General features: G+C 39.8%; 1 protein-coding gene across 4 annotated transcripts; it reads left to right on the top strand.

Annotated features, from left to right (window-relative positions):
* Positions 1–76: 76 nt before the first annotated feature.
* Positions 77–17,739, top strand: CDCA2 (cell division cycle associated 2). 4 transcript variants are annotated; one of them, XR_013942234.1, is made up of 18 exons: positions 408–886; positions 1,090–1,683; positions 2,330–2,460; positions 2,892–3,039; positions 3,844–4,040; positions 4,567–4,645; positions 5,168–5,400; positions 5,524–5,608; positions 5,981–6,201; positions 6,286–6,364; positions 6,494–6,532; positions 6,982–7,037; positions 8,096–8,236; positions 9,009–9,180; positions 9,661–9,872; positions 10,254–11,131; positions 12,833–15,910; positions 17,573–17,739. XR_013942234.1 is itself a non-coding variant. In XM_080568605.1 (17 exons), the coding sequence occupies exons 2-16, from the start codon at positions 1,155–1,157 to the stop codon at positions 11,094–11,096; spliced, it is 3,165 nt and encodes a 1,054-aa protein (XP_080424731.1). In that variant the 5' UTR covers positions 77–215; positions 1,090–1,154; the 3' UTR covers positions 11,097–11,131; positions 12,833–17,739. The 4 variants fall into 4 exon arrangements, 3 of the variants coding, with proteins under 3 accessions (XP_080424731.1, XP_080424729.1, XP_080424730.1); XM_080568605.1 differs by lacking the exon at positions 408–886 and adding an exon at positions 77–215 and having other exon boundaries at positions 12,833–17,739; XM_080568603.1 differs by lacking the exon at positions 408–886 and adding an exon at positions 223–304 and having other exon boundaries at positions 12,833–17,739.
* Positions 17,740–27,427: the final 9,688 nt, after the last annotated feature.

The raw sequence follows: 27,427 nt of genomic DNA, 5'->3' as shown, positions 1-27,427 counted from the left end.
TCTCTCAGTCACGTGGGGGCGTCAGAGGGGAGGTTTTTTCCAAAGCGGTGCGGCTTTGCGGCTTAACGGTTCTTGATCCTTCCGCGCGGGGGCTGTCAAAGAGTCCCCAGCCCCTGCCCCCCCTACCGGCGCCGGGAGACGGGGGCAGCGGCTCGGATGGGGCCCGGGGGGGACGCTTTGTCCCCGCGAACCTTCGGCCGTGGTGGCTACGGGCTGTGAGGGAGGGGAGCCAGAGGGGGGAAGGCGCGGAGGGATACGCGGCGGGGCGGCCCGGTTTGAACGCGAGAGGCGGGCGGCGGTGGCGGTGAGGCGGCTTTGAGGGGGGCGAGGCGCTGAGGGGACCCTGAGGGGATCGGGGGACTCTGAGGGGTTTGGGGGGTTCTGAGGGGATCCTGAGGGGATCCACTGGTGCTGAGGGGATCCTGAGGGGCCGGGGGGGCTCAGAGGGGACCGTGACGAGGGGTTTTGTCCCTGCAAGTGTCGCCAGGGGCCCCTCGCCCAGCCCCGTCTCTGTACAACCGCAGGGAAGGGGGTGTCAGGTCTTGCTGTGACTTGAGAACATGCGGGGTTTAACGGCTTAATTCCTGCTCCGCAGTATACCAAAAAAGCATGCCTTCGTGGGGGCCAAGTTTCCGACTTATTTTCCTGGATTCTCTGTGTTTAATTTTAAAATGCAGGGAACCAAGCGTAAAAGACATTAGCGTCTTAAACTTCCCCAAGTTAGGCTTTACTAATGCTAACTAATACTTATTGCAATGTTTATTATAGCAAAGCAATGGCAGTGTGATCGAGGTTCGCATATTTGATGCTAATGTGAAATTTGTCATAGGGTAAAAGCACAGCCTCATAGTTCCTTACTCCTGAAACATCTGTGGTGAGGTGACAGGTGTGCGTTTTTATTTTTCTTCCCAGCCTTTTTATGTCTTTGCTGTGTAGCTTTCTGGAGATGCAGCTCTCCTTTGCCACACACACTGATAAACCCCTCACTATAGAAAAGTCCAGGAAATTCCGAGTTTTGGTAGTAGTTTGAGAGTGGTAATGGACTCCTCTTATGAAATGCCTACTAACATTTCTTATTCTCTTTGATAGGGAGCTGTCATTACAGGAGAGCAAAGAATGACTCAGTGTTTGGTTCTCAAAATCCATCACTAACAATGCACAGACAATTAAAGGTTGTAAATGTTACCCTGAAAGTTAAAGGTAATGAGAGTAGAAACACTGAAGAGAAGGAAGAGACCTCTTTCTCTGATCTGTCAAAGGACCAGAAGATTTGCAAAGTGACTGAATCAAAAGCCACAATGGCATCTGAGAAGGAGAATTTAAGCGATGGGAGCCAAGTGCGGTTGCAAAAACACACCCTGAAATACTCCAAAGTCCTAGAGAAGGAATCATACCACAGCAGAAAGGATGCTAGCTGTCCGCTTGTTGAATGCTCTTTTGATACACTAAAAGGGGATGTGGTTGGTGAACCCTCCTGGCCTTTGAACAGTGAGGAGAAATTTTCCAGAAGTGGACCTGGTTCACTGGGGGATGAATGCTGCTTGCTACCCAACAGGGACAAAGCAGAAGAAAAATCCTGTTGTGGAATAGTAGAGAAACAGAGGAGAAAAATTGTTGACTTTGCAACTGTAACAACTGCTGAATTTGGGATTACTCAAGAAAGTTTTACTAGTCCATCTATAGGTAAGGCTGGAATGATTCATGTCCTGTTGTCCTTCTCAGAGGGACATCTGGAGGTCATCTGGTGCAATCCCTATCAAAAGCTTCAAAGTTTGGTCAGGTTGAGGTTGTCTGGCTGAGTTTGAATATATCCAAGGACAGGAATTTGATTAAGTTCTGTATTTGCGCTCATTCCCTATTCTATTTTTTTTCTGTTCTGGTGACAGAAACTTTTCCTGTCAGTGAGCTTCACAAAGGAGTTGAGTAGTAGGACAAATTCTGCAAGTATTGTGTGTGGTTCCTTAACCTGCAATTGAAAAAGTTGAAAAAATAGAAAAACGGCTCGATTTCTCACTTACATGGTTTAGTTAAATGTAAATCTTGCTTTTTGTCCTCCTTTTTCATTTCTTATGTAGAAAAAGAATGTTCTATGTCTTATCTTTCTGTTAGTTGAGCAGAGTTTTAGAATCTGTTTTGACTTGGTTGGAAAACAGCATGAAAGAGAAGGAAGGTTTCCTAAGCTGAGCAGCTAAATATGGCTGTTTCCATAAATAACACAAACCAATCTTTAAAAAAACAAAACAACAAAAAAAAATCTGCCGTGAAAAAGCTGTAAGTATTCTGCTGCAATTTTTCTTCGTATTTTTTTTCCTCCTGCATCCCATTTCAGGGAAGTCTCCAAATGCATTAAAGTTAAGACGAAGATCAGCGATTGGAGTACGAGGGTCACCAGAAAATAATGCCCTTATTCAGTACCTTGCCCAGCAGAGAAGCAATCGGCAAAAAGAAACTTTTACACAGGTGAGAGTCTTGCTCCAATGTCAAACGCTTTATTTTAGTTCCCCTTGGAATCGATGGGTAAGACTTCAAATTTAACATATGCTGGCAGAAGGAGAATGCAAGTCTAAGGAAGAAGTCAGAAGAAATAACAACGGCCTAAATTTTATTCACTTCCTTAGATACCTTATTTTAAAATAAGGAGATGTTGCAGGTTTTGTTTCTGTAGAGTCTTCTCCATGTCTGACTTGCCTGTATATTTTAATTTTGTTTACTGTAACCTTCACTTTGCTGCATTTGCCATACTTGATATCTGACTAATTAAAGTATTGATAATCCAAGATAAAGTAAGTACTAACATGACTTCCTTTTCTTTTTTCAAATAAAGTATAAATACAAAGTAAAAAAGGCCATCATCTTAGAAAAAGTGTCTCATGCCATTAATTTTCTTTTAGCACGCTAGTCCTTTTAAACTTGCCAAGTCATCGAAGAACAAAATCAGTGTCTTTCAAACACCTTTGAAATCAGTGCAAGAAGCTGAAGGGCAGATGGACTTTTCTGGACTCTCACAAGCGTCTGGTGCTTCTCAGGAAGCAGACTGTTGTAAGTGAATTGTATTTCTGGTACAAGATTTATCTTAAACATTTTGTCTTCCTTTAAAAGAAAACCTATGAAGCAACACGCTATGAAACAAAAATGTTTTCCTTTACAAGGGTTGGCAGTGGTTTTGTTGTGTGTTTTTGGTTTGAGGGTTTTTGTTTAAGTCTGTCTTGTTTCTTAGTGCATCCTGAACAGTGATTTCTCAACAACTCTTGAAAATCATTGGAGACTACGTTTTTCATGGTTGTTTTCTTCACCTTGCTTTCTAGATTTATGCCTTTTCATTTACTTTTCACAACGTATTAGTATTTTCATACTTCTTCCAGGAACATGGGAATGGTTTTAAGGATTATGATAACTGGTTTTAGCTCTTCTAACTCTTGTCTGTCTTGACTGTGAAGACTTTTGTTCAGTAGCTTTTAGGTGCAGTAACTTAGAAATCACGATGCATTACTGCGTGTTGTGAATTTCCTTATTTCCTAATGAAAATAGCAAATATTGCAAAAGTAGGTCACGACAGTACTGTGCCAACTGTTGAGAAGATGGTAGAGTGGAACAAACTAAAATTTGTTATTTCTCTGGTACTGCTGGTATTCATACATTTACATAGAAAGAAGAACTCATTTTGTTTTGAAGATTTCGTAATGTTATTTTCAAAGTTGAAGTCAAAATTGGATGATTTTTTCTTTCTAGCTAGAAAAGTACCTAACATATTGAATCTTACATTCTTTTGGTGAAGAAACAAAAATAGCATTGACTGAAAGATTTGAAGTTTGCTGTTGGACTGTTTGTTTTTAATCACTGTAGCTCAGAACAAAGTACCATTCACAGAACAGTGCAGTCTGGATCAGCAGAGTGAAAAGTCTGTGTCTGACTACAGTGGAGCTGATCTGAAAGAAAATTTAAAACAGAACTTGACCTATGGCAATAAGTCTGATTCCAAGATGTGCACCGTCTTGTCCTCACATCAGGATGTGACTGTCACCGAACCTGCTCTTTCTAAGGTACTTACACAAACGTGGGCAACGAAAACAAATAGCACAGCAAATCTCCCTTGTAAGAATTATTTTGTCTTGTACGTCTTCAGCAGTTGCTTGATATTCCATGTAAATTCATTCATCTTCATTTCCATTTATGGTACCTAATCCTTTTAAGTTTTTAGCCTTGATATCTTGGGAAAACTAATACAACTCAAGTAATGACTGATTGAGGAAACTGCAATCCTCGTTTCTGATGGGATTAAAAACTAGTTAACGTATTTTTATAAGGTAACGTTTGCAAGTAGTTCCCTCTATCTTCGGCCATTGAGATAGATGTGAAGAACTTTAGGTTCTCTGGTCAGATAGGTGTAACCTGTTTTGGATTGATTTGTACAAGAATCCCTTGTACACATTAGAAATGAGTTAGTGAGCAGACAGACAAAAACAGGTAAATGTCAAGAACTTCACAAAACTCAGCAGATTATTTTGATCTCTTTATCATGTCGTGAGAGTTGTATATATATCTTTGTATTCTTGTAACTTTTTCTAGGAATGGGCTTATAAGCAACACAACCCTATTGAGTATTCCGATGCAATTCTGATTAGAGATATCTTAGAAACGAGCCATGGTAAGAAGTTTCATTGTTATTATAATCTTGTTATATTCTTATTAGAAACTCAAAAAAAAAAAAAAGAAGAAGAAATATTTGGAAGGTGGAGCAGGGCCTCTCGGGTGGTATGCTAGCTATGGGACACAAAAAGCAAGTTCAAACTGAGGCACAGGATGGCAATAATTGTTTAAGAATTTCCCTTGATTCTGCTAGGCCATTCTTAAGGAAAAGTATTGTTGAGCACTTCATGTCTGTGAAGCAGAACGTGCAGACTCATGGGCAGAGAAATCCTGATGCAAAATCTTAGCCTTCACGTAACACTCCTATTTCATTTCTGTTTTGTATGAATCGCTCAAAGTATGAAATGAAAATATGGCGTAATAGTAGCAGAAATTCAGAAAATAATTGATTTGTCTTGATATACCAAGTGAAATTGCTGAGAGAATCTATTGATGTGTGTACATCTATAGTTAAGATTCCTAAAGCGTTCTCAGTTTTACTTCAATCTTTAATTTTCACATCTGTGTACTTGCTCTAAAGATTTCAGTCCCGACCATATCAGCAAAGAAGTCAGAAGTAATGTCATATCAGACCTACACAGAAAGAAGGTTAATTTTGCAGAACTGAACCTGGAAATCCATGATGAAAGCAAGCTGCCTGTCACACCACTACGAATGGGAAGTGCTTCAGTAAATGAACATACACAGAGTGGCTCCCAGCTGCGATCTGTACTGAAGAAAACGCCACTGAAAGAACTGATGGATTGCGTTAAGGTTGGTTAACTAACTTAGGTGGTGGTGGGAATGCTAAGGATGAACTTAGCATTTGACTTGAAGAAGGACAACCTTTAATTAAATAGTACTGATTAGATAATTTTATCACTTAAATTTTTATAGGAATACTCAACTGATACTGTTGGCAGTGGAGGAAGAGGATCTCTTACAGGCTCTGAAGTAAAAATCTGTGAAGCATTGCAGACAGGTCTGACTCCATTTTTATGGGTTTTCTTCTGTTGTTTTTTTTTTGGGGTGGTGGCGGTGATGGTGTTGTAAATAGAGTATTACATAGGATGATAGGGTCTTGCCTTTTTGCAAAATCTGACTAATATTTTGCATTAACCACCACTGAAGTAGCTCACACATAGGGTCCTACCAAGTGAAGTGGAAAATAAAGTTGTCAAGGAAAAAAAAATCACTTCAGAAACCCTTTACTAGCAGGAATGATAGTATTGCCTATTTTTCGGGAAATTTTACACTTGTCTAGTTGACAAGTTGACAACTTGTAGAATAGTTGAACTTTTCTAGGCTATTTTCTTCTACTCTGAGTTCACTAAGCAGTCTTTTGCTACAATAGAGAAAACTGAACAATACAGCTCCGAAAAGCCAAAGAAGAAAAAAGTTACTTTTGGAGAAGATCTCAGCCCAGAAATATTTGATAAAACTTTGCCTGCAAATACTCCCTTGCGCAAAGGAGCAACACCAGTCCGTCATCCAGGATCACAAAGCAATAGCCCTTTTACCAGGTCGGGACTCGTTGAGGAGCCATTATCCCAGCCAAACTTTGATTGCGATGACGTAAGTTGGTTTAAACTACAAAAATAGCTTCTTACAGTCTCCATGAGTGTTCAGTATTTTAACTTTTTTTTGCTCATCTTAAAGCAATGCGTTGAGCCTCTTGAAGAGTTACGAGAGGATTCTGTTGCTGCAGAAGACGTCTCACCTGTTGAAAACACCACAGGTAACCTTGAGTTGTATTTTTGTCATTAGATAATGCAGCTTTCTGAAAATTGAAAGGTGACAATTGTGGTTTTTTGTCTTATAGAGGTGATCTTAATACTAAAAGTTAAATGTTCTTGCTTTCTCCTAGAGGTCACTGCTGTAGCTGCAGAGTCTGCCTATTGTTTAGGTAAAGTGGATGCTATTTCAGCTGTTATTCTGTGCAAGTGGCTGATCTAATTAGACTTACTGCTTTAAATAATTTGGTTTACTATCTTAATTATGATATTGCAATTTTGATGTTTTTAAAACAGCAAGCAACACAGCAAGAAAATGGAAAGGGAGTTATACATTTGTGTGTATGTCTCTCAATGAGAGCTTTATAAGCACGGATTATTTTGTTACCAAATCCTCCCAAGTGTTGTTTTCTTCTATTCTGATTTATATTGTAAAGCAAGCTGTTAAGTTTTTTTTTCTTTAGTCTTTCCATGTTTGATAGTCCTTTATGCATAAAATCTCACTTAAGACTAAGATCTAAACATGTTGTACATAATGTTAAAAACCGTGTGAATAATTTCCTCAATACGTTTGGCCTTTTTTGTTGAACTGAACTAATATTTGCTTTTTCTTCATATACAGTAAAAGAATCTGACAAATCTTACGCAATACCAACTCGTTCCTCTACTAAAAGGAAGGTAAGTTTCTTTAACGTGGATTTGTTGTTGTTGTTGTGTTTTTTTACATCTTCTTCAAACAGGGATGTTATACCTCTCAAACGTGTATCAGAGCTTTTGCATCCTCAGATAAAAGGATTGCATAGATCCAGGTATATGGAAATATCTCCCCTTAGTGCAGCTAAGGAAATTTCATTTATGACTGAAAGCGGTTTTTAAGTTATTAAAAACAGCTTTGCTTACCGTCTGATACTTAAATTTACGATTTCTATTTAATTTTGCTGGAGCTTTCCCAAATAGTTTAGCCACAACAGAAAGTTAGAGATATTCATATGCTTTAATTTCATTTTCATGCTCATGGGCTTCAGTCATGGAAATCTAGAAGGTTGTATTCATTGAACATTTAGGAGAACAGAAACAAAGTTTTCTGTCTAATTTTTCTGTTTGGTTTAATTTTTTTGAGATATAGGAGTGTGTGGGAGAGGCTAATAAGTTCAAAGTTGTTCTGCAGCCTCTGATGATTCTCTCACTATTACTGAAAATGTGATTTGTGCTCCCAAGTCCAGTGCTGAAGGTCTTCACTATAACAGTGAATTGTCTGCTAGCCATAAGACACAAACAGACAGTATCCTACCTGTATCTCTTCTGGTTGCTGGAATTTTAAGGTGCATAGAATTTTTTGTACAAGAATTTCCATAAGAAATGCTTTCAGACATGCTCCAGTGTTGTACAGTTCTAGAATGCTTTATTGGAGGGGGAAGGAGGAAAAAAAATGAAAGGCAATTAGAAAAGTAGCCCATCTTGTCAGAAAGAAATAACTGAAGATGAAAATTTACTGTATTCTTATTAGAATATCCTTTTTCTCAAAAGAGAGCTACATTGTGAAGACATAACCGCTATAAATCTTAACTGCTGAGTGTCCAGCTTTTATGACTTCATATGTGAAATAACAGACTATTTGCAGCGGGGTTCGTATGGCTGTTGGACTGTGTTGCTTTTTTAGAAAAAGCAAACATGCACCTGCACATGCACACATACACATGTACCCCAGCAACTTAAAATTTCATGTTCCTCAACAGTCTAGCACCCATTCAGATGGGGTTGATGTTAGTATCCCAAGAGCCACGAGTACTAAGAATGTTAAAGATACCAAAAATCCAAGGAAAAACAAACTTCAAAGACCAAAGAATATTACCACATCTGCTGCCAAAAAGACACAAGTAAGTGACAGCCTGGTGAATAATAAATTTTATTTCTCCATCCAGATGCCTCATGCAATTCATTTTTTCTTGTGTGTTTTTGTGTGATTATTTTGATGTTTGTAGTGAAGATTTTCTAAAGAGTGTTTTGTTTCCTGTTGCTGCTGATATTCTCTTCTTCATGTCTGTCTTGTTTTCCTAGACTGACTGGCACGCCTGTATTGCTTGTTAGGGCTGACTAGCAGGGCTTTAAATACTTGCAGGGCAGAAAGGGTACTTTACAGACGAAGAGTGGAACCTTTGAGACTTCAGGGACACAAGATGGGTTTGTGGTGCTTCTCTTATCAACTGTGGACGGTTGATAATTCTTCGTACTTGCCCAGGTGTATGCCAGTTTGCTTTAAGTGCTATAAAAGTGTGAGACTTCTGACGTATTTGAGCTTTTTGTATATTGGAAGGGAAAGCAAGTAATCCTTTTCAAACGGGAAAGATACAAGTAAGTACGAAAGAAGAATCTGTAGTTTTGAGCTGAAAGACTCTTTTTTTTTTTTTTTTTTTTGATTTCCAGATTTGGTTAAATGAAACAAACAAAAAACCTAATATCTCAGAAATAATCCTTCTTTGTATTGTAGCTTTTAAATTAATTTGTAGATAGCAGAACAAGAAGGACCTTAATTTGAGAGAAACGATTGTTTTCTATCAAAATCCAGTAACAAAAGTTATTTGTTGGAAAATATCGCAAAGGATCATTATAATTGCGTTGTGCTCTGCTTGGTCTTCTGCATCTCTTCAGAGAACAAAACATGCAAGCTCTGGGAAAAGAAGAAAGAGAAAAGTTAAAAAATCCTTGTATGGGGAAAGAGAAATGGCTTCTAAGAAGCCTCTTCTGAGCCCTATCCCTGAGATTCCAGAAGTTCTCTCTTGTGCCTCATCTCCAAGCTCACCAAAGGCAAATGCACTTCCAGGTAATGTGGTTTTAGTTTTGTTTTGCCTTACTCATTCTTTTTGCTTCAATACTTATTTACAAAGCTGTTGATAGTTATCTTCAGTTCTGGGCATAGGTAAAGAGCACAGTATGCATTTTTCAGATTTAATGGCTTCTGGAGTGGAATGAAGGAGAAATAAATGTTAGTCTGTAATAAAGCCCAAAGCATCCACTAGATTATTAGTCTCCAAGTGCATCACTTCAACTCTAGTAGGACTCCAGTGTAAAGCAGACAACAAAAAAGACTCTCTGTACCTTGACTGCAGACTGATGTTTTCATAGGCTTTAAAAATGCTAAGTGATGTGCAGTAGCATTGTGGAGAGGCTTTTTTTGATGCTGGTTGTGTTCTGGAATGCTCATTTAGGAGGTTATAGTTTTGTGAGTTTGTTTTAGTACTTCAGAAATTGATTTCATACATTCACAAGGAGAGTCAGGTAACCATGTGTTATTCTGTTTCAGAGGATGCATTTTTAGATTCGAAATCCAGGAATGGTCAAAACGATGTTCAATGGAAGCAAGCAATAGAAGGAATGAGAGGGGAAAACATCCCTGCTGTTCACGTGTGTCCCATCTCTGGGGACCTGGATGTTGTAGAAAGCAGCAGCCCTGACGTTACGGTGTTTCAGGTGTCAGATGGTGGTCTGAAGTCGGTTTCTGGTCCTGATCATAAGGTAACTGATCTACTTCAAGTTACTGCTAGAAAATAAGTCCTGTTCTTGGTGTTGTTACATCAAAAAAGTAATGTTTCTGGGAAGGAAAAAAAAGCTAGCTGTTAGTGGTTAAGCATTGGAACAGGCTGCCTGAAGAGGCCATGGAATCTGCATCCTTGGAAGGAGGTGTTCAGAACTCGACTGAACCTCAGGCAGCATAAGCTGGCCCTGCTTTGGAGCAGGTTCCTCCCAGCATGCAGAGTTCATTTTTTTAGTTGGTCAGTTTTTATTTTTGAGAATTACTAGACTTAATGAGGAAATCTGTAGCAGTTGTTTAATTGTCGGCTGTTTGAAACAAGTTTTGGGTGGATTGTTTCTGCCTATAATTATTTTTTTTTCCAGTTTCCAAGCATTGTACCAGACCCAAACTATGTTTCTGACACATACGACTGTTTCCAGCAAGCTGAAGAGACTGAGTGTTTAAAAGAGGAAAAAGGAAGTGGCTTCTTGATAGAAAACGAGAAATTACAGGGAAATTTCCCAAACAAGGAAGATTGGCTAACAGGGCTAGAATTTCCAGAACAGGACACCGGTATACATGAGATTCTCCAAAGAACTGGCTGTCCACCAAAAAAATCTTCAAGAGGTAGACCAAGAAGAAGAAGCAGTACTGTCTATATTCCTCCTATTGAAAAGTTCAATTTTGAAACAATTGGAAACGATCTTCCACTTTCTTTTAATGTGGAAGAAGTCTTATCTGCTCCTCAGCTGAAAAATAACTCCTCAGAAGGGCCTTTTAGAAGGAAGAAGGGTAGCAGCAGTGAAACGAGCAGGGTGAGACGCAGCATGAGGCTACACAAAGATGCAGAAACGGAAGGACTGGCGTGGATTCTAGTGCCCAATGAGATTCTAAAGAGCCCTCCTCCGATAGCTTCTGGTTGCAAAACCAGGAGAAGGATAAGCACATCGGTCCTTACGGAATCTGAGAATATTCACCACAAAGAAGAAAATCTCATCCAGTTTGCAGCACCAGGGAAGGAGAACAGTGACCCTGTTAATCTGGCTGATGGTCCTTGCAGGAGATGGAGGAGGAAGAGCTTGTGTGTATCAACGCCTCAAGAAACAAGAACTTGGTCTCAAACCCGGAAAAGGAGCATAACAAATTCTGTATATAGCAAGGACAGAAGGAACCAAAGACACTCTGAAGAAGCAGAGATACCTGTTGAAAATCAGGCTAACACTTAGTGAGGTTTCAGCTACTTCCCATTTTCTAAGTGAAGGTCAGTATTAGATTCTTATATTCTCTCTTGGGAGTGCTATGTAGAAATAAGATGTTCCTTCTGTCTTCCACGTACTTCCTTCTGGGTAACTTAGAACTGATTTTCCTTGTTTTGATGACTAAAATGCTTGAAGATCAGAACTGCATGGAAGTCCTAGCTTGGCTTGTGCCTTGGTCTGGTAGACAGTCACGACAGATAACCAAGATGACGAAGTCCTTTCTCCCATGGTGAACTGCATTCCGACAACCTCCTCACCTTTGTCTACCTCCTTGCTTATGTGTTTCATACTTTAGCTCAGTCTACAGAGCAATTGCAATTAAACACTGTAAATGTTATTAAAAACTCGGCAAATGACCGACTTTCTCTGCAGCCACCAAGCTCAGTCATCTCAGGAAGGCAAAGATGAATTTCTGTCGGGTGGAAGAATTGCTGTAGGGACTAGTGGTTTTTTTTTTCAATATACAGCAGTAAGACAAAATAAAGAACAACCTGTAGATGCATGCATAAACATTATGTATGCAATATGCTTATAGCTGTGGCACCTGCACAGCAGTGTGGGTTTTCTGCCTGTGAAACTGAACTGTGATTGTTAATCTGGTTTGTTTCATAGGTAATCTTGGCACATTTGCCCTACTCACAAACGCACAATCAATATGTGAAGTAGGTAAATGGAGAGAGGTCAGAAAACGTGACATTTGGCAATTCTGAGTAACAAAGTTGATAACTTAAAAAAATAGTATTATAGTGAAAGGTTACTTTTTCTTTGAATGGGGGTTGATACTAATCCATACTTTGGTGAAAAGGACTTTTTTTTTCTTGAAAGAGCAGGACTCAAGCTTTGAAGTTTAATCAAAGTAGATAAAACCCGAATTTGACTTAAGTAGTCAAACCAGATTCTAACAGATTCCCTTTTAGCTAGAATTGTTCAACATGTTGATATTTCCCTTCGGCTAGATCATTTTTTATAAATTATTTTTGGAACCTGTGTTCCACATTTTAAAAATGCCATAAAAAACACTTTAGATTTTCGGGGGGGGTGGGGCGGGGGGGGGAGAAAGAAACAGAGTTTGGCTTGAAGGGGAGGAGTGTAAAGCAGCAAAGCTGTTACCTTATGCCGTAGAAACTTAGCTTTACCTTGTCATACCGGAAGAGCAGAGTTTCTTCAACTAAGGGCTAGGAAAGACCAGAAGGTTGGTCTTTTTTTAAAAAAAAGAAAGAAATCAATAAATGTGGCAAACCAAAACATTTTTAAAACGTCATTGTATATAAGAATTTTTTAAAATTAAATTGGCTAAGGGAAGTGAAATATTCATCATGGAATAAAGCTGCATTTAATTTCTGGACCCTTCTGATCTTCACTGTGTGTGTTTTATTTACATTGCGTAATGTTCAGTAGTTGACCTGTCATCTTACTGTTTCAATAATTCTAGTATGAACAATAATAAAATATGATGACTGTAGGTGGTCGACTTAAACGTTTGCTGTAGCTTTCATTTTGCATACTGCTCTGTTTCAGCCCTAGTGAAATACCTGTGCCAGCTTTCAGGAAATAGCTTTCTCTTGAAAATTATCTCTTCTGTGACCTTGTTTTTACCGTTATTGGTGTGGAATAAAATATTTTATATACTGGGCTGCTTTTATAAAACTTAAAACCAAACAAAACAATTTCATGTTTATGTATGTTTTACTTTTTCTCTACAGACATCATCAGTTTTTCCCAAGACAAGAACTCCTAAGTCAACTTGAAAGGAACTTCACTAATTAAATGCTGTTCATCTTTACTGATATAGAAATATTATGGAATTTATCAAAACAGTCTCCTTGAGGTTTTATTTTGGCCTTTGTGTTTGTGTCACAATGAAAATCTTAGGTTTGGAAACAGGGTGGCAACAAACCGTTACTCGGGTTAAATTTTGTCGTGATAGCAGTATGTTGGCTTGCCAGGAGAGGGCAGTCTGACATGAGTTTTTGTGGTTATAACTGAATTATTTTGAAAATGTACAAAATCTTTGAACAGATGCTAGCTCAGATTATAATCTAAATTTATTTGAGATCAAAACTGCCTAATAATAGCTGCTACTTCTAATATTCAAAAAGAAAATGAGAACAGCAAGTGCACTAAGTACCAAAATTTATACTAGAGAGGTGAAATGCTTATGCACCATATTCAGATAGGACTTCCTATGTGGAAATCACATAGCACTCTTAAACACAGCAGAGCTCTGCAGTTGCTGCAGAGATGTTCGGGTTTACCTGTTACATCACATCAAGCAGTGAGGGAAACCTCTGGAGACTGTGGGGGTCAGATCCTGAGTACCAGCCTCAAATGGTCAGGTCAAGTACAGAGACATCCTGGAGGAAGGAGGCAATAAACTAGCATATGTGACATGAGAGGGCTGAATCTCCAAAGTGCTGCCTAGAACCTGCTTTTTGTGGTGCTGCCATCCTATGCATCAGTCACAGCAGCAGTGGAAGTGTGTTCTCCCTCGAGGTTCCTTGAGTGGATGTGTTAAGTGCACTTTAAATGTGGAGTGAAGTGTAAGTAAAATCAGAAATAGATGAGCAAGGGTAAGGAGAAGGAAAACCAAAGCTTGCATTTGCCTCCTGGCACAACTTGATTGAAAAGGGTTGAACTGCGTATAGATGCTCAATGGCAGTTTGCATGGCTTGTGTGAGGGTGAGGTTGGAACCTGCAGAGAAATAAAGGTTGCAGTAACTGGGTTTAATCTGGAGAGGGCTTGAGAGGAGACAAGGCTTCAATTATGCAGAATCTTACTGTAGGGGGAGGTTAATGATCAGTTCTCCATATCTGTACTGGAGGGGACGATAAACAATGTTTTTAAATTAGAAAAAAATATCTTTTTAAGCAGTAAGAAGCAGCTCCAGCACCAGAGATGGCTGAGCACAAGAATACATTGCCTTGGGAAGTTGTGAAATCTCCATCACTGGAGGCTTTTAAGAATAGATTAAACAAACATCTGTCAGGAATATCTGCTGTGACTTGCTCTTCTGAGGAAGAGCATCTCTCTTGACTCCTGGAATAGTGTAACCAGCAACTTGATAGCCGTGCTGCTCTGCAGGAAGGGTGACCAGCAGAGTGACCAGCGCTGTTCCCTTTCCAGTTTTGCTTTTCCAAAACTGAGTTTCCATAAACCTTTGAATGACAGCAACTTCGCTATCCGCATTCAGTGAACAGAAGTACTTTGAGTTGGTCTCTTGTCTTTGTGAGGGTATAGGAATGAAAATTTGGGTATATGTGCAGACAAGTCCCAAGGTTCAAGAGATCTTGAGTTTGTGGTTGCAGTTTGCAGCTGGTAATTGCAGCACTACCTGGAGCAGACTTCACTGGTGTTCTGTCAGGTTGGATTAGTCACTAATACCACCGGCAGTTTTACTTGTGACGGGGTTGTTGGACAGGAACGCCCCAAATCAGCATTGTGCAACTGAGCTGTCTTTTAGTTTCATCAGTGAAGCATCTCTACACAGTATGTTAGATTAGGGACTCTGCAGTGTCCCATTTTGAAGGCTAGCCTTTGGAGCCTTCAGTTTAAGTCACCATTTCAACTATTTTTAACTAAGTTCTGTGTCAAGTTTGTGTATTTTAATTAAGAAATTTGTGGTATGGGACAGTTTTTTACCTCTCATTCACTTTCACTACTATTCTAAGGGGAAGCTTTTCTCTCTTTAGAGGGTTATTATGAAGACAAGCTTGGGTATTCGGTAATGTTAAATTTTGTATTGTGTAGATGTGAAATGGCTTCAAGCATGGTGGCAATAGCTAGCGGTAAGTATTTATTGCCAAATAATTGCATTTAGCAGGCTGCCGTGATCATGCTCCAGCTGACAGAGTACAAGTGGTGAGTCCTAGACAGACCGATCATTTTGCCATTCTGTTGTAATTATGATGTAACTGGTAAGTAAGAGTAATATGTTACAAATATATTGCTTTGTTTGTGCTTTCCCATGAAGTGCAGTCTTAATGTATTCTTGGACATTCAGGCAGCTGAATATGTGGAAGCAAGGAGTACATCACAGCTGGGATGGTCTTCCCGTAGACTTGCATTATATTACTCAGCTGAGAATACAAAGACCAGCAATACTTCATGTGCTGTCTTCAGAAAGTGTTACAGGGACAGATTAGGGTCTCTATTGCTATTTTCCAGCAATTATTTTATGCCAGTGTTTTGCCATAGTGAAGATGCTCACTGATTACAGAAGTGGAGGCTGTATGACCAAGTTTTCTCCCATGTGATTTAAGAGAGTTCAAACAACTTTCTCAACCTGGCACTCACTATAAGCAGGGGAAAGAAAATAAGGAGAATAGTATGTGCTATTTTTATCATTTGCTGATAAGCTCTATTTTAAAAATAATTGTACATAAACCTTCATATCTTCAGCTTTTTTTCTTTACTTGCTACTGATTAAATTGGCAATTGAAGGGGGTGCTGAAATGCCTGAGTGTTGCATATAAATTTCACTATTGTATATTCATTTACTTGTGATAATGATGTAGTTGTTTGGAACTCCACTAAAATGTTTTGTGCTCTAGCTCCTCTTCCTGACTCTGAATACTCTAGCACTTTTACAGTACATAGACCTGGAAAGAAATTAGCAATGAAGTGATCTACGCACAATGAAGCAAACAGAAAATCATTGTTAGATCTATATACAAGGAAATGGAGAGGAAAAAAAAAAGCCATTGATGTATGCCAAGTATAGTTTAAGCCTATAGAAACAGGAGCGGGCAGTGAAGAAATTTCATTTTCAAGCTGCTAACAGGTATGTAAGTGATGGAAATCATTTTAAAAACAAACTGTACTGTGTAGTTGAATATTCCTTCAAATTGCACCATTTTTAAATTAGGAGGTAAACAGTGCAAATCACAATGTTTTAACTTGAAGTAAGGTAGTGCCTAACTCCACTGTGTTCCTGTGGAAAAAATGAGGTGGTGCCTGTAACTTATAGACAAGAAGGCTAATGTATTAGTTTTGTAATTAACTTGTGTAAATTGTGCATAACAGAGCAATTAACTACTTTAACCAAGCTTTGGAGGGAGACGAAGAAAAACCTGTGTGCGCTGGGAATGAGGGCATGGAACATATTCCCTAACTCAAACCTGAAAAACCTGGTGTTAGTCTTGGGTTATTTCCAGTGACCCCTTGACTCCCATCTTCCTGCCCCCTGCACAGATTTGGAACTGGTCAGCCATTTTTGTTTTTGGAAGGGAGAGGAGACAGATATAATGAATGGCTTTTATTGTGCAATATTTCAAAACCTTTTTGACTGCATTCGGATGGGATGGAAAATGTTCTACCCTGTACTGTAGCCAAAACAAACAAAACATATTCCCTAAACCTGGATGTGTGTTTCACTCAAACTGGCAGTAGTTAGAGCTCTACTCTTAAACAAGAATTTAGTTTGACAATTTTTAGGCCTTGTTCAGCTGAATGTAACAGCCAAAGAAAATACGTGGAAAAAAATTAAATAATACACATATTTACAGCTTGCAGGTGGCATTAATTTTTGCAGTTCATAGTGTTTAGTTTCAAGAATCCCTGTTAGTTGGGATATATTGTAAATGTTAAAAAATATTCTTAATTGTCTTTTTTTTAAATGAGTTTTTTTTTTTAATGAAAATAGTCATTCTGAAGGAAAATACATTTTATGTAGCTCCCTGATGGGTGATAAATAGCTGTGATTCAAGGCTTTTAAAAGTTTAGGGTCTACCAAGAAACTGAAAATTCTGCAAACACAAGACCCAGCAATCTAGCAGTAAAACCTCTTGACAGAAACCTGCTAGGGCCTGGCTTCCAGCTCCACTAAAGTTTAGTTTAAATACCCTCTTTATGGTGCAGTCTTACTGCTGGGTTTTGGCATCGCCAGTCGGTTCGGTGAAGACCTTGCAGTGTGCAACCGAGATAATTCATGTTGCGCAACATGTTTTATGGCCTGAACAACCATATTTATCATTAATAATAATAACTTTAAATTTAGACACCTATGCCAAGAGGCCTTCGGGTATTGTAACAATGAAGAACTAAAACTGCAAACTATCACAACAGGCACCATGCGTGGACATCCCACCCTGCCAGCCCTGCAAACAAATCCTCTATTCTTCACAATCCCACCCTCCGAAGAAAAGTCCCTTTGAGCAAATAAAATGCAAGACTCCTAGTGTTTTTAAGTAGACAAATGAACCTCATTTTTAAAATTATGATTAAGTCATTAAAGATTACAAACAAGGTATCTTGAAGTCTGAAGAGCAGTTGTAAGAAAAAATAGTGATCGTTCCTCAAGAGCCCTAATGACATAGTAAACAAACCAAGCTCAGAATCAGAAGTTTGGGCTTTTTGGTCCCTCTGTGGTCAGGGTTTCGTTTCGTGCTGTTCTTGAATTAAGTGTTACTCAGTTTTCTTGCCCTTTCTTTCATTTATTTGCCAGCACTGTAGCATCAGGATGAAAAATACGGATCTAGTACTACCATCCATTAAATCAACTGAGTTATACTGAAGACACTTTTGAAGTCAAGCTTCACTGTGTCATAAATAAGCTGCCCATGTCATACAAATGCTTGGACAAACAAATGTACTTAGTTCCATGTTCAGAAGGTCAGTAACGCTGAGTTTTAGTAGTAAATATTCATTAATGCAAATCTACTAAGGTTGCAAGGGAATTCATGTTTGAACTATGATTTGGATATGTTGAGTATCCTCCTGTGTGCTATCAAGAAAGTAATTGTGTGGTTACTAATATTAATGATTAATAGAAAGGTCCTTTCACTTTCCCCTCAAAAAAAACAAAAAAGTAAGCACTCATGGCATGTTTTGCAAGAAAAGCTTTGTAAAGTTTATATAAGTACTAGGTAATGTTACATAGAGCTTATCTTAATGCTGAGCATTACATAATACACGCTACAGAACACGAGACGCAATTCACCCTGCATTTGTCTCTTAGATCTTGGATTTGTCTCTTACACTGCTTGCTTCTCACAGTAGATAGACATCTGTTGTACCTTGCTGAGTTTTCCTGCATCCCTGTGTTCCACTGCCTCTGGTTAGGAATGTTGGTTCACAGAGGGATGATGCAAACAGGGAAGCAAAGCAGTTGGTAGCACAGAGTGTATGTATATGCAAGATATTGAGAGTTAAGCAAATTAAAGTGTTGCTGCCAGGAACTTCTGATGCCTGGCATAGCGCCGCTTAGTAGAGCCACAAAAAGCCTTAGTCACAGCCAGATCGGTGGTGTTAAGTGCCCTGGAATTGCACCTTTGCATAGGAGTTAAAGAAAATGATAAGACCATAGGCAGAATTAACTGTGTGGTTTCATACCGACACACAGAATAGCCAAAGCTGTAAATTGTTCCTCTTTTATTAACAAAACCTCAGCTCCTGAAAACTGCTTTTTTCTCATTCCGTTAAGGATCAGTAAGAGCTAGGGACTTGAGGTGGTAGTTGAAGAGAAGTCTTAAACTAAATCCTAGAACTTTCTGTTTCCACATTTTTAGCCTGCTTTTCTCTGCTTTCAGTATTGAATGGAGTGCAACTAGTATGCCTGTGCCAAAAGCTGTTTAAACAATATTAAGATGTTTTCTTCAAACTTCTCCCTAGGAAGATACTCTTTTTCGAGAGGAATGTTTTCCCTGGAGCATTACATCATGAATTGGTTCAGTTCTTGGAGTAAGAAATTGGACCAAATGGTGGAGAAGGTCTCCAGGGGAAACATACTTATGCTGTTAAGTATTCCCACCAGAAAGCTTAGAAACCGCTTACATATTACCATTCTGTCCACATTTAGCCTTTCACCTTACTGCAGCTGAACAGAGGGTAGGGGGGTGGTTAGACTTTTTTAAAGAAACTTGAACCTCCTTTGTTTTTGTCATTACATTATTTTATTTTTTCCCCTCGTACTGTATCTTGCGAACTGAGCTCTGGTAATGGAATTTCTCATTTTTGACAGTAATGCTGGGCAAGGTTGCATTTGTTTTGTATGCAAACTGTTAATGAAATCTTAATTATGAAAGCTTCCTTCGAAACTCTAAATTTAATTTTTGTTTGAGGATTAAAACGAGAGGAACCTCTGAGAAGACCAGAGGATGGAGGGATTTGGGTGGATTTTTGGGAAAGCAGCCATATGAACAATGTGTGAGCTGGAGCAGTATTGTGTTACCTCCTGTGTATGGAATCGTTCCACATCAAAGATGGAGGCACTTGATACGGTTTCCTTTATCAAATGAAAATAGCAGAACAAGGAAGAATATACTCTTTATCTTTAGTAGTGCAAGTCAGCAGCTTTTTTTCTTTAATATGGAAATTCTGCTCTGTAGAATAGTTCTTTGAAAGCTGATAAACCTGCAGTTTCACCAAGGTCTGCCTTTTGTTTTGCAGACAAATTAAAGAGAATTGTTCATCTTTAGTTCACACAATTACCTTACAGGATATAAAATGAAAATACGTACGAGTGTAATAAACTGTAGAAGCCAGACGTTACCAGAATAACCTCCTGAACAAACATGCCCCAGGGCAGGACACTCTTGTGGTCCCTTCGTGGCCTGAATTGACCATGGAGCTGAATTAGAATGGAGCCTCCTGTGATACTTCTGCGTCATATTCCTGGGGTTATTTGGGCAAAACATATTCTGCCATCCCAGATTTGTTTGATGGACAAAGATGATTTTTGTATCCTGAGTCTTATGTAAGGCACCTTCAATCACTCCGCAGAAATTAAAAGCTTCATTTAATTTGTATCCCCCCAGTCAAATGCTGTGATAATCATAAAGGACCACAGAGAAGGTCAAGCCCGAGAGATTCTTTCTCTGCTCCCCACCCATTTGATATCTACTCTCTCAAAAAGTGCTTTTTCCTTAAAACAAAAACAAACAGAAAACACACACAAAAAAACAACACAACCAACCCACAACAGCCAGGCAGCCTTTAACTGTTCGTACCAAGAATTCTGTGATTCCAAGAAGGACCGTTAAGTTGGTCCAGCTGCCGAGGGACTGGTACTAAAATTGATGACTGGAAATTGGCACGGGATTGTAAAAGACTTCTGCCAAAACATTTGAATTATGTAATCTTATTAAATACATAGTAATTACGCTGTGCATATTACTGCTGGATTCAGGTTATGAAATCATATAGTAGATAATGCGAGACTGTAAGAGGAGAGAAACTGGACTGGTCTGAAGCATGCTGAAGTCAATGGAAATGCTCGGCTTGGCTGCAGTGTTCTAGGTGAGGGTGTCTCAGTGAGGCTATATTATTCCAACAGGGAAAGGGCATCAGGATTCTAGGATCACAGCCTGGCCCTATTGTCCAGAACCTCGATGCAACCAAACATTTAGAAGTTTCATTTCTGCCATGGAATGAATTTAGCAAAGTTGAGCGTGGTGCATGCTTCTGACAAGGGCAATTCCCAATGTGTCTGAAGATCCAACAGATGGGGTATTTGGTTTGCAAGACTTATGCTGCTTCTGGAGTAAGTGTCAAGTCGCATTAGTCTTCTTTATTGGGGGTGCTTCTCAGGAAATACATTGCAGTCACTCACGTGGCATAAACAGCTATGAGGCTGGACCAGAACTTCTGCTGCATTTCCTTGCACAGTCCATGCAAGATGGTAGTCCTGCAAGTGCTTCCACTTGGAAATCACCTTGCTTTGGAAAGTCTCTATTTTTAGGAATTTGACTGGGTAAAATTATCATCAGCAATGACATTTAGACTCTACCAACACTTTTGTTTTAATTCTCAAACTCATTCCAGTTCAAAATCTGTCCTTCAGAGCAGACCCTTTTTTTTCCCATATCTCCCAGAATGTGCCTCGAAATATGCTTTTGCTTAAACATTCTGAGCCGTTAGGAATAGTTAGCAGAATGCTCACTTAATCTTCCTGCTGCAGTGAACAAAAAGTAAAAAGATATATTTACTTCTGCTTCCTTTCTCAGCCATTTTTTCACTGCAGAACAAACTTCTTAAAAGTGATTGCAGCAGATGATTTAGCAGTACGGCCAAATAGTCCCTGCTTGATTAAGATGGATGGTAGCTGTATTTGGAGCAATAGTAATTAAGGCTCCCATGGCAAGCAAAGAAAAATAACAAATTAATCTAATAAGAGCTTATGGGGAAACTTTTAAATTGAAAAGCGTTCTTAAAATCCAAAATTCCTTAACACTAGTAAAATCTTAGTTTATTAAAGCACAAAGGGTTATTAAAATCCAATAGCTTTCACTATTTTTTTTTCAATATTTGTGTATTTTTTTTAATTTATCAAGAACATAGCAGAAGTTTTCAACACAGAATAGATACTTTCAGTTAAGTGACAAGATGTCTTTGAAATGAGATGAACTATATTTGTAGTGTATTTTAATTCTCTTTCGATGTCATGCATACAAGTGACAACGTGTCCTGTCACAAAAACCCTTCTACATTGCATCTTCTGTCTAGATCAGGAATCCCTTCTTGAAACAGACTGAAAATGAATACTGCCTGCTCTAATAAACATTACAAACTTTACACAAGCTTGTTTTGCTCCTGGCGTTCTCGAGCTCTTTTGATACCGTACAACTTATTTCATAATTTGGTGCCTCAGTTTCCACATGCAAAACGAGATGAAGGCAGCAGAAAGCATGTTTGCAGTTCAAACCACGCAGACACAATCCCTGAACTATTACTTTTTCTTTTCTTTTTTTAACTATTTCTCTACCAATTCTGTCCCTGTGCTCAGAGGTGAATAGTTAATGTCTGATGGTCAGCAGCATTAATGTTATTGCTGCTCAGGTGTGACTGACAGAAAAAGCCCCAATGATTTAAGGGTGGGACTTCTTTTAGAAGAGAGGTGGCTTGTTCAGCCTTTTAAAGTCCTTCAGATAATGTCTTTTATATCTATGATTGATTTATTTGATATTTATGCAGTTGGCAGTGGGATTTGAAATATAACATAAGCACTTCCTGAGATGTCAGTACTCCGATGTTAGTGGTCTGAACAAGGATGTAATTCATATCTGCAGGTGCTTACTCTGGTATCAAACACTTCAATAACATCATGCTTGTGGAATCCGGCACTCCCCAGTGTCCCATTTGTATCCTGATATGCCCACGTCTTTCCTATGTGTGTTTTTCTTTCTTAAGGAGCTCTCATTTCCTTCAATAGGATATGTTTTATTTCATCCTTTTTCCTGCATTTACTCATATTAATGTCACCGCATTCACTGGTAATAGCTCGGCTTGGAAATAACCCGTATATCCCTGAAAACACTGGGCCTGAAATTTAATGCCTATGATACTTTATTAAGAAAGAATAGATGCTTAAGTGAAGGGAGGTAATCACTTATTTTCGGACTCTAATTTGATCTAACCGGTTGAAAGGTGCATCAAGCATGCTCGACCACAGGCTGATGGCAGCCTTTGAGAGTTCTGGGATGAACATTTTCTGGGGCTCTTCTGCTAAATGGCCGTACGGTTTGAAACTGGATGCTGTCAGAGGGAAAGAACAAGACCATAGATGTATCGTAGGCTTCTCTTACGAAAATCGATGTAGAAGGAAAATAACAGAAGCCAGATCGTGGGCTCTCGCTCATGAGTAAGGTCTGAGAAAGGATTTCATCATGGTGGTGAGATCAGCTGATGCTCCTGGAGCTGTATTTCCAGCTCTACAGCTGGTAGGGTGTTTTGCTTGCTCTTTGTGCCATGAAACATTATCTTTCAGTAACTCCTTTCCTTTCTCCCTGTTTATTCCGTTTATGAAACGTGTGTGTTTAGATTAAAATCCGTTTAAGGGATAGTTGCCTCTTCACTGGCTTTGCAAAGCAAGGTTGCACCTTTTGGGGGATCTGAGGATAAAGCATTGTGTAAAGAAGTGCTTGTTAGCACTTCTTTGAAACTGCATTGTCCTTTCTGCTATCGCTTTGTAGACAACAGTCTTAATAAGGCTCCTGTCAACAGGGAAAAAGTATCTGACATGAGACTTGCATAGGTCACAGAGTCGATTACTAAATATGACAGTGCAGGAGGGATCTCATTTCCGAAACTCCAAAATGCCAGAGCAATTTTTTAGTTAGGATGCTTATTTTGGAGAAGCGTTTTGATTAAATACTCTGTAGTGTTCAGCGTATGAAATCTTTTTATTTCCTGTCATTATCTTGGTACAATCACAAGTGCCTTTTTTATTATTTTTATGGATGTGCTCATCAGCTGTAGCTTTTCCCATCCCTGTGGGAATTTCCCTGCCCTGAAAAGCTGAACTTCACAATATCTGGTAGAAACTGAATTTTTTTCCCAGCTGGTTAGTAGTGCAGCGCCAGAGTCTCTAGTTAATAGTGCTCTACTTGGGGAAATTTTACAAGCCATAATCTGTTTGAACAACTCACTTGGGCAAGTAGATGCTTAATTGTGAACTCTCCTAGGTGACTCATCTGGGAAACAGCAATGAACAGAAATGCTACAGAATATGGGGTCTTGCTTGCAACTTGACCTACCCCCTTGACAAGGTACGTGGTCTGTATGGATACATCTTACTGTAGCCAACCTAAGTTTGAGGTTTGTTTGCAGCAAAAAGCAGTATATTAATGTTTAGCTGGTGGCATAACCCCACACTTACAATGGAAATAGACCCATTCATTTTTATTGCCACAGCAGTTGCCTTGCAATGTCATGGATTTGTTCTGAGACAGTTTTGCATTACACTACATAAAAACTGGATTACTGAAGAGAGAATCCTTGCCATGTTAGGCTCACTTCACCTGAGACTGCATGTTTTGGTTTTGTGCTGCATTTTTGATGTACGTGAAGGTACAAAGTGTGAATCAGTCCAGGAGAAAATACGCTCTGTAAACAAGTTTGTGGCTCTCTTAGGATTTTCTGTCTGTCATTCAACAAGCTATGCGGTCCGTGCAGATACGCCAGCCATCTTGTTCAGAAAGCACCACTTCAGCTCGAGTTGTACAGGAGCTCTGACCCAAAAGGTAACTTCTCCAGCCTCATCTAATGGAAGATAGTGGTGCAATTACGCTGAGCCACGTTATGGGCTGGTACAGTGAGAATGCCCTTATAAGATCTGAGGAGCACAATCTACTGGGGGTTATAAGATACTTAAAACCCCACAGATGGGGATCAGGAGAGGCATATAGTATGCGTGTTATTTCACTCTCACAGTTTATAAATAGCAAAAATGCAATTTCCTGCTTTCACTCGGGGCAGCTGCAAGTCACACTGGCCTGTGGAAAATGGCCTGTTTGACTCACGATTAAGCCCAAGTGCCACATGCATCTTACCTGCTTCAGCCAAAGCTGCACTTCAGCAAACTGCTTAATATCTCTGCCTAGCTCAAATTTCCCCCTCCCTTACATCACCATACAGCTTGGTTTTCCATATTAAACATTCTCTTCTGTGACCCTACCTAAAAAATAGGTGGTTCTCTGCTACCAGCAGGTAGGGACAGGACATAACATAGCCCTGTCATAAAGGAAGAGACAAAACAAAGACAAATTAATTTCATTTCCTCTCCAGCAGGTGGGAAAAGTCTGCCTGCCTGAATACACTCCTATTTTCCCCTCTATTTATCCTCTTCTTACTCTTTAGATTTTTTACTTGTTACTGGCAAAACTTCAGTTAATCTCTCCAGAGAAGTAAGCAAATATGGGTTTTGTTTTGTTTTGTTTTGGTGTTGGTGGTAGTGGTGCTTGGTTGGTTGGGTTTTTATATATATATATGCTTTCAAATATCACAGAGCTTCTAATTCTGGAAGAGGACAAGTTTTCCCTTCACAATTACTTACTGAATGTGCTGAAGGCAAGCAAAGAAATAAACAAGTAGAGAAATCAAACTTTCATGATTGCCAAGGGTGTGCACTTCCTCTGTGATGTGCTGCATAAAAGCCACACCTCAGAACAGTAAATCTCTGCAGACAAAAGCCTCTTAAAGATTTATGCATAGAGAGAAAGCACACTGGAGCACGCTGGCCTGTCCGTTTCAGACATTTAGCCAGGTAAAGAGCAGTGCATGCAGAGAAATGTATCCACATGCACAGAAATCAATACCATAATGATTAAACGACTGCAATGAACCTCAAATGGATTCCAAAAATTCACAGGTTAACTCTCCCTTTCACAGCAAAGTGGCTGTAACTCCACATATGCTGAAGTTGAGAAAGCAAAATACCGTTTTCTCCTTTTTTTCCTGCCCAAATTTTTGTGGCTACATGGCCCTGCACCTGCTGCTCACAGCCAGCGCCCCCCCTTCTCACAAAGGCCAGGAGGGCACCGGGCACGCTTGGTCGTGCTGCGGACTCACGCATCACCTGTGGAGCTGGCTGGGCTCAGGTGCTCATCAGCACTAATTACAGGCTGCTCCTCAGCACTGGGGTAGGTGACACGGGGTTTTGCAGAGGATAACTTCTCTGAGAAGGTTTTCCCCTCAGATTACTTCTTATATTTACTTTTGCTCCAGTTCTCTGATCTAACACATGCATTTTTTATACCTGAAATGAGAAGCTGTAAGCTTGTTGGGGTGCTGTATGGGGTACGAATGGGCTAGCTCAGAGCAAACCTTGTTTTGTGCCTAGTGAATGGGATGTGGTAGTGCTTTTTGAGTAAAAAAAAAAACCACGGTGTAGTTGTAGCTAACAGTGATAATGCTTGTCTTCTTCCCACAGTGGTTTTGCTTGGTGCTAGAAGTTGTCTGAAGCTCTTTGCCTGCCCTGGCTTTGTGGCTTTTAATGAAATTTATCCATTGAAGCGAGTTTCCTGACTAAATAATATCTGGAAAAAAAGGATCCAATTCTTGTAGCTGGGTCACCCTCATCCTGCTGTGAGTTTCAGCTGTTTTCATGAGGCTGCTTGAGCTCCCCTCCTTCTTGGAAGGTTGTAGAGCGACTGAAGTTTCATTGGAGTGGAAAAACTGCCCTGTAAAATGCTCTTAGATACTGTCCACAGCTGTGATAACCTCAGGGGTGTCTCAGTAGCACCTTGACTCTGCAGTTAGGAGAGCAGGGTGTTGGGATGTTTGGTCAGTGGAGATAAAAGCCCAACAAGAAATTGGAGTTCTGGGCTTTGAAGACCCTAGAGGACTTATTTTTGCTTGTTCAGTGAACGTCGTCTGTAAAAGAACAAAAGGAAAGGCTCGTTCCTGGTTTGGGTTCTAGTGTAAGACCCGAGCAGATTAGATATCATTACTTTTCGTGCACGCTGCTGGGTGTGAGGTGAGCTGAATTCAGACAACCGTCTTGTCTTCCGATCTCCTCTTCCCCATTTGTGCTGCAAGTCCCCAGCTGCAAAAGGGGTCTGGTACCTCTGGCTTCAGATACCTGGTGCCTGGCATTTTGATGGGGAGGGAAGCAGGCAGCTAAACACCTTAGAAAGACCAATTAAAATAAAGCCATAGCTAAACAATTATATGCATCTTGGAAGTCAAATAATTAAATAGGCAGCTTAGCGCCAGGCTGATCCAATATTACACAATTGCTAACTCCAAATATTGCCTGTGAACAGCTGTTAGCATGTTCCTCTCCTTAATCCTCTGCATATGCAGGAGCCAGGTACTAATAAACAGCAACCACCTTTTGAGGAAAGAGTCTGATTTGACTACGTCACTGGACAATATCTGTGGAACCTCTGAAAGCCTGCAGATACCAAAGGAGAGAAAGCAGAGAAGGCTTTATTGCCCAAACTCATTTGTAATGACATGCAAACCTAGATGTCCCCGGTGAATCAACTTCAAAGGCCTCAGTGTGCTCCCAGATCTGTAAGGACAGATTTTGGGGGTATTTTGGCTCTTCTACGTGGGCATAGACAATTCATGAGTATGCATTTTCTTGTCTTGTTTGCAGTACCAAACCCTGAGCAGTCTGTTGTGTTGCATCTTCCTACAGGTGTTCACTTCTTACCTCTGCTTCTCTCTGCGTCAGATGTTTAGGACAGAAGTTGGTAGGTGATTCCCTTACATTCATTTTCTTCCATCACAGCGAGGCATGCAGACACGCTCATGCAGTGGATTTTGGCAGGGTGGCTTTACCTTAATTTGTATCGATGGAGCAAAAGAGCCAAGAAATGGGACACTGAGTAGAAAATGTAGCTCTGGCCCTACTGTCTCTCTGTACTCTTAACAAGCATTCTCTGATGCTCCTCTGTGATCCCTATTTTAGTGCAGCTTCTGAAAGCTGCAGTTGTCTTGGCATGGTGCTTTCCTCAGACTAATTAGCCACCCTGCCTAGTAGGTGTATCAGCCTGAGCAGGCTGCTGTGCTAGGGGGACTGAACTGCTGCCTGGGAAGGAGCTGAGGTGTAGAGCTAGTTGAGGTGTTTGCGGGC

Source organism: Anser brachyrhynchus, assembly GCF_964034855.1.
Source record: "Anser brachyrhynchus genome assembly, chromosome: 26".
NCBI classification, from domain to species: Eukaryota; Metazoa; Chordata; class Aves; order Anseriformes; family Anatidae; genus Anser; species Anser brachyrhynchus.
This window is presented reverse-complemented; position numbering and strand designations above follow the sequence as displayed.

Bases quoted from the DNA above. Each gene is read 5' to 3' on its own strand.
- CDCA2 (XM_080568605.1), top strand. From the start codon at position 1,155: ATGCACAGACAATTAAAGGTTGTAAATGTTACCCTGAAAGTTAAAGGT. The intron at 1,684-2,329 runs GTAAGGCTGGAA...ATCCCATTTCAG, and splicing joins TTTTACTAGTCCATCTATAG to GGAAGTCTCCAAATGCATTA. The intron at 5,609-5,980 runs GTCTGACTCCAT...TTGCTACAATAG, and splicing joins CTGTGAAGCATTGCAGACAG to AGAAAACTGAACAATACAGC.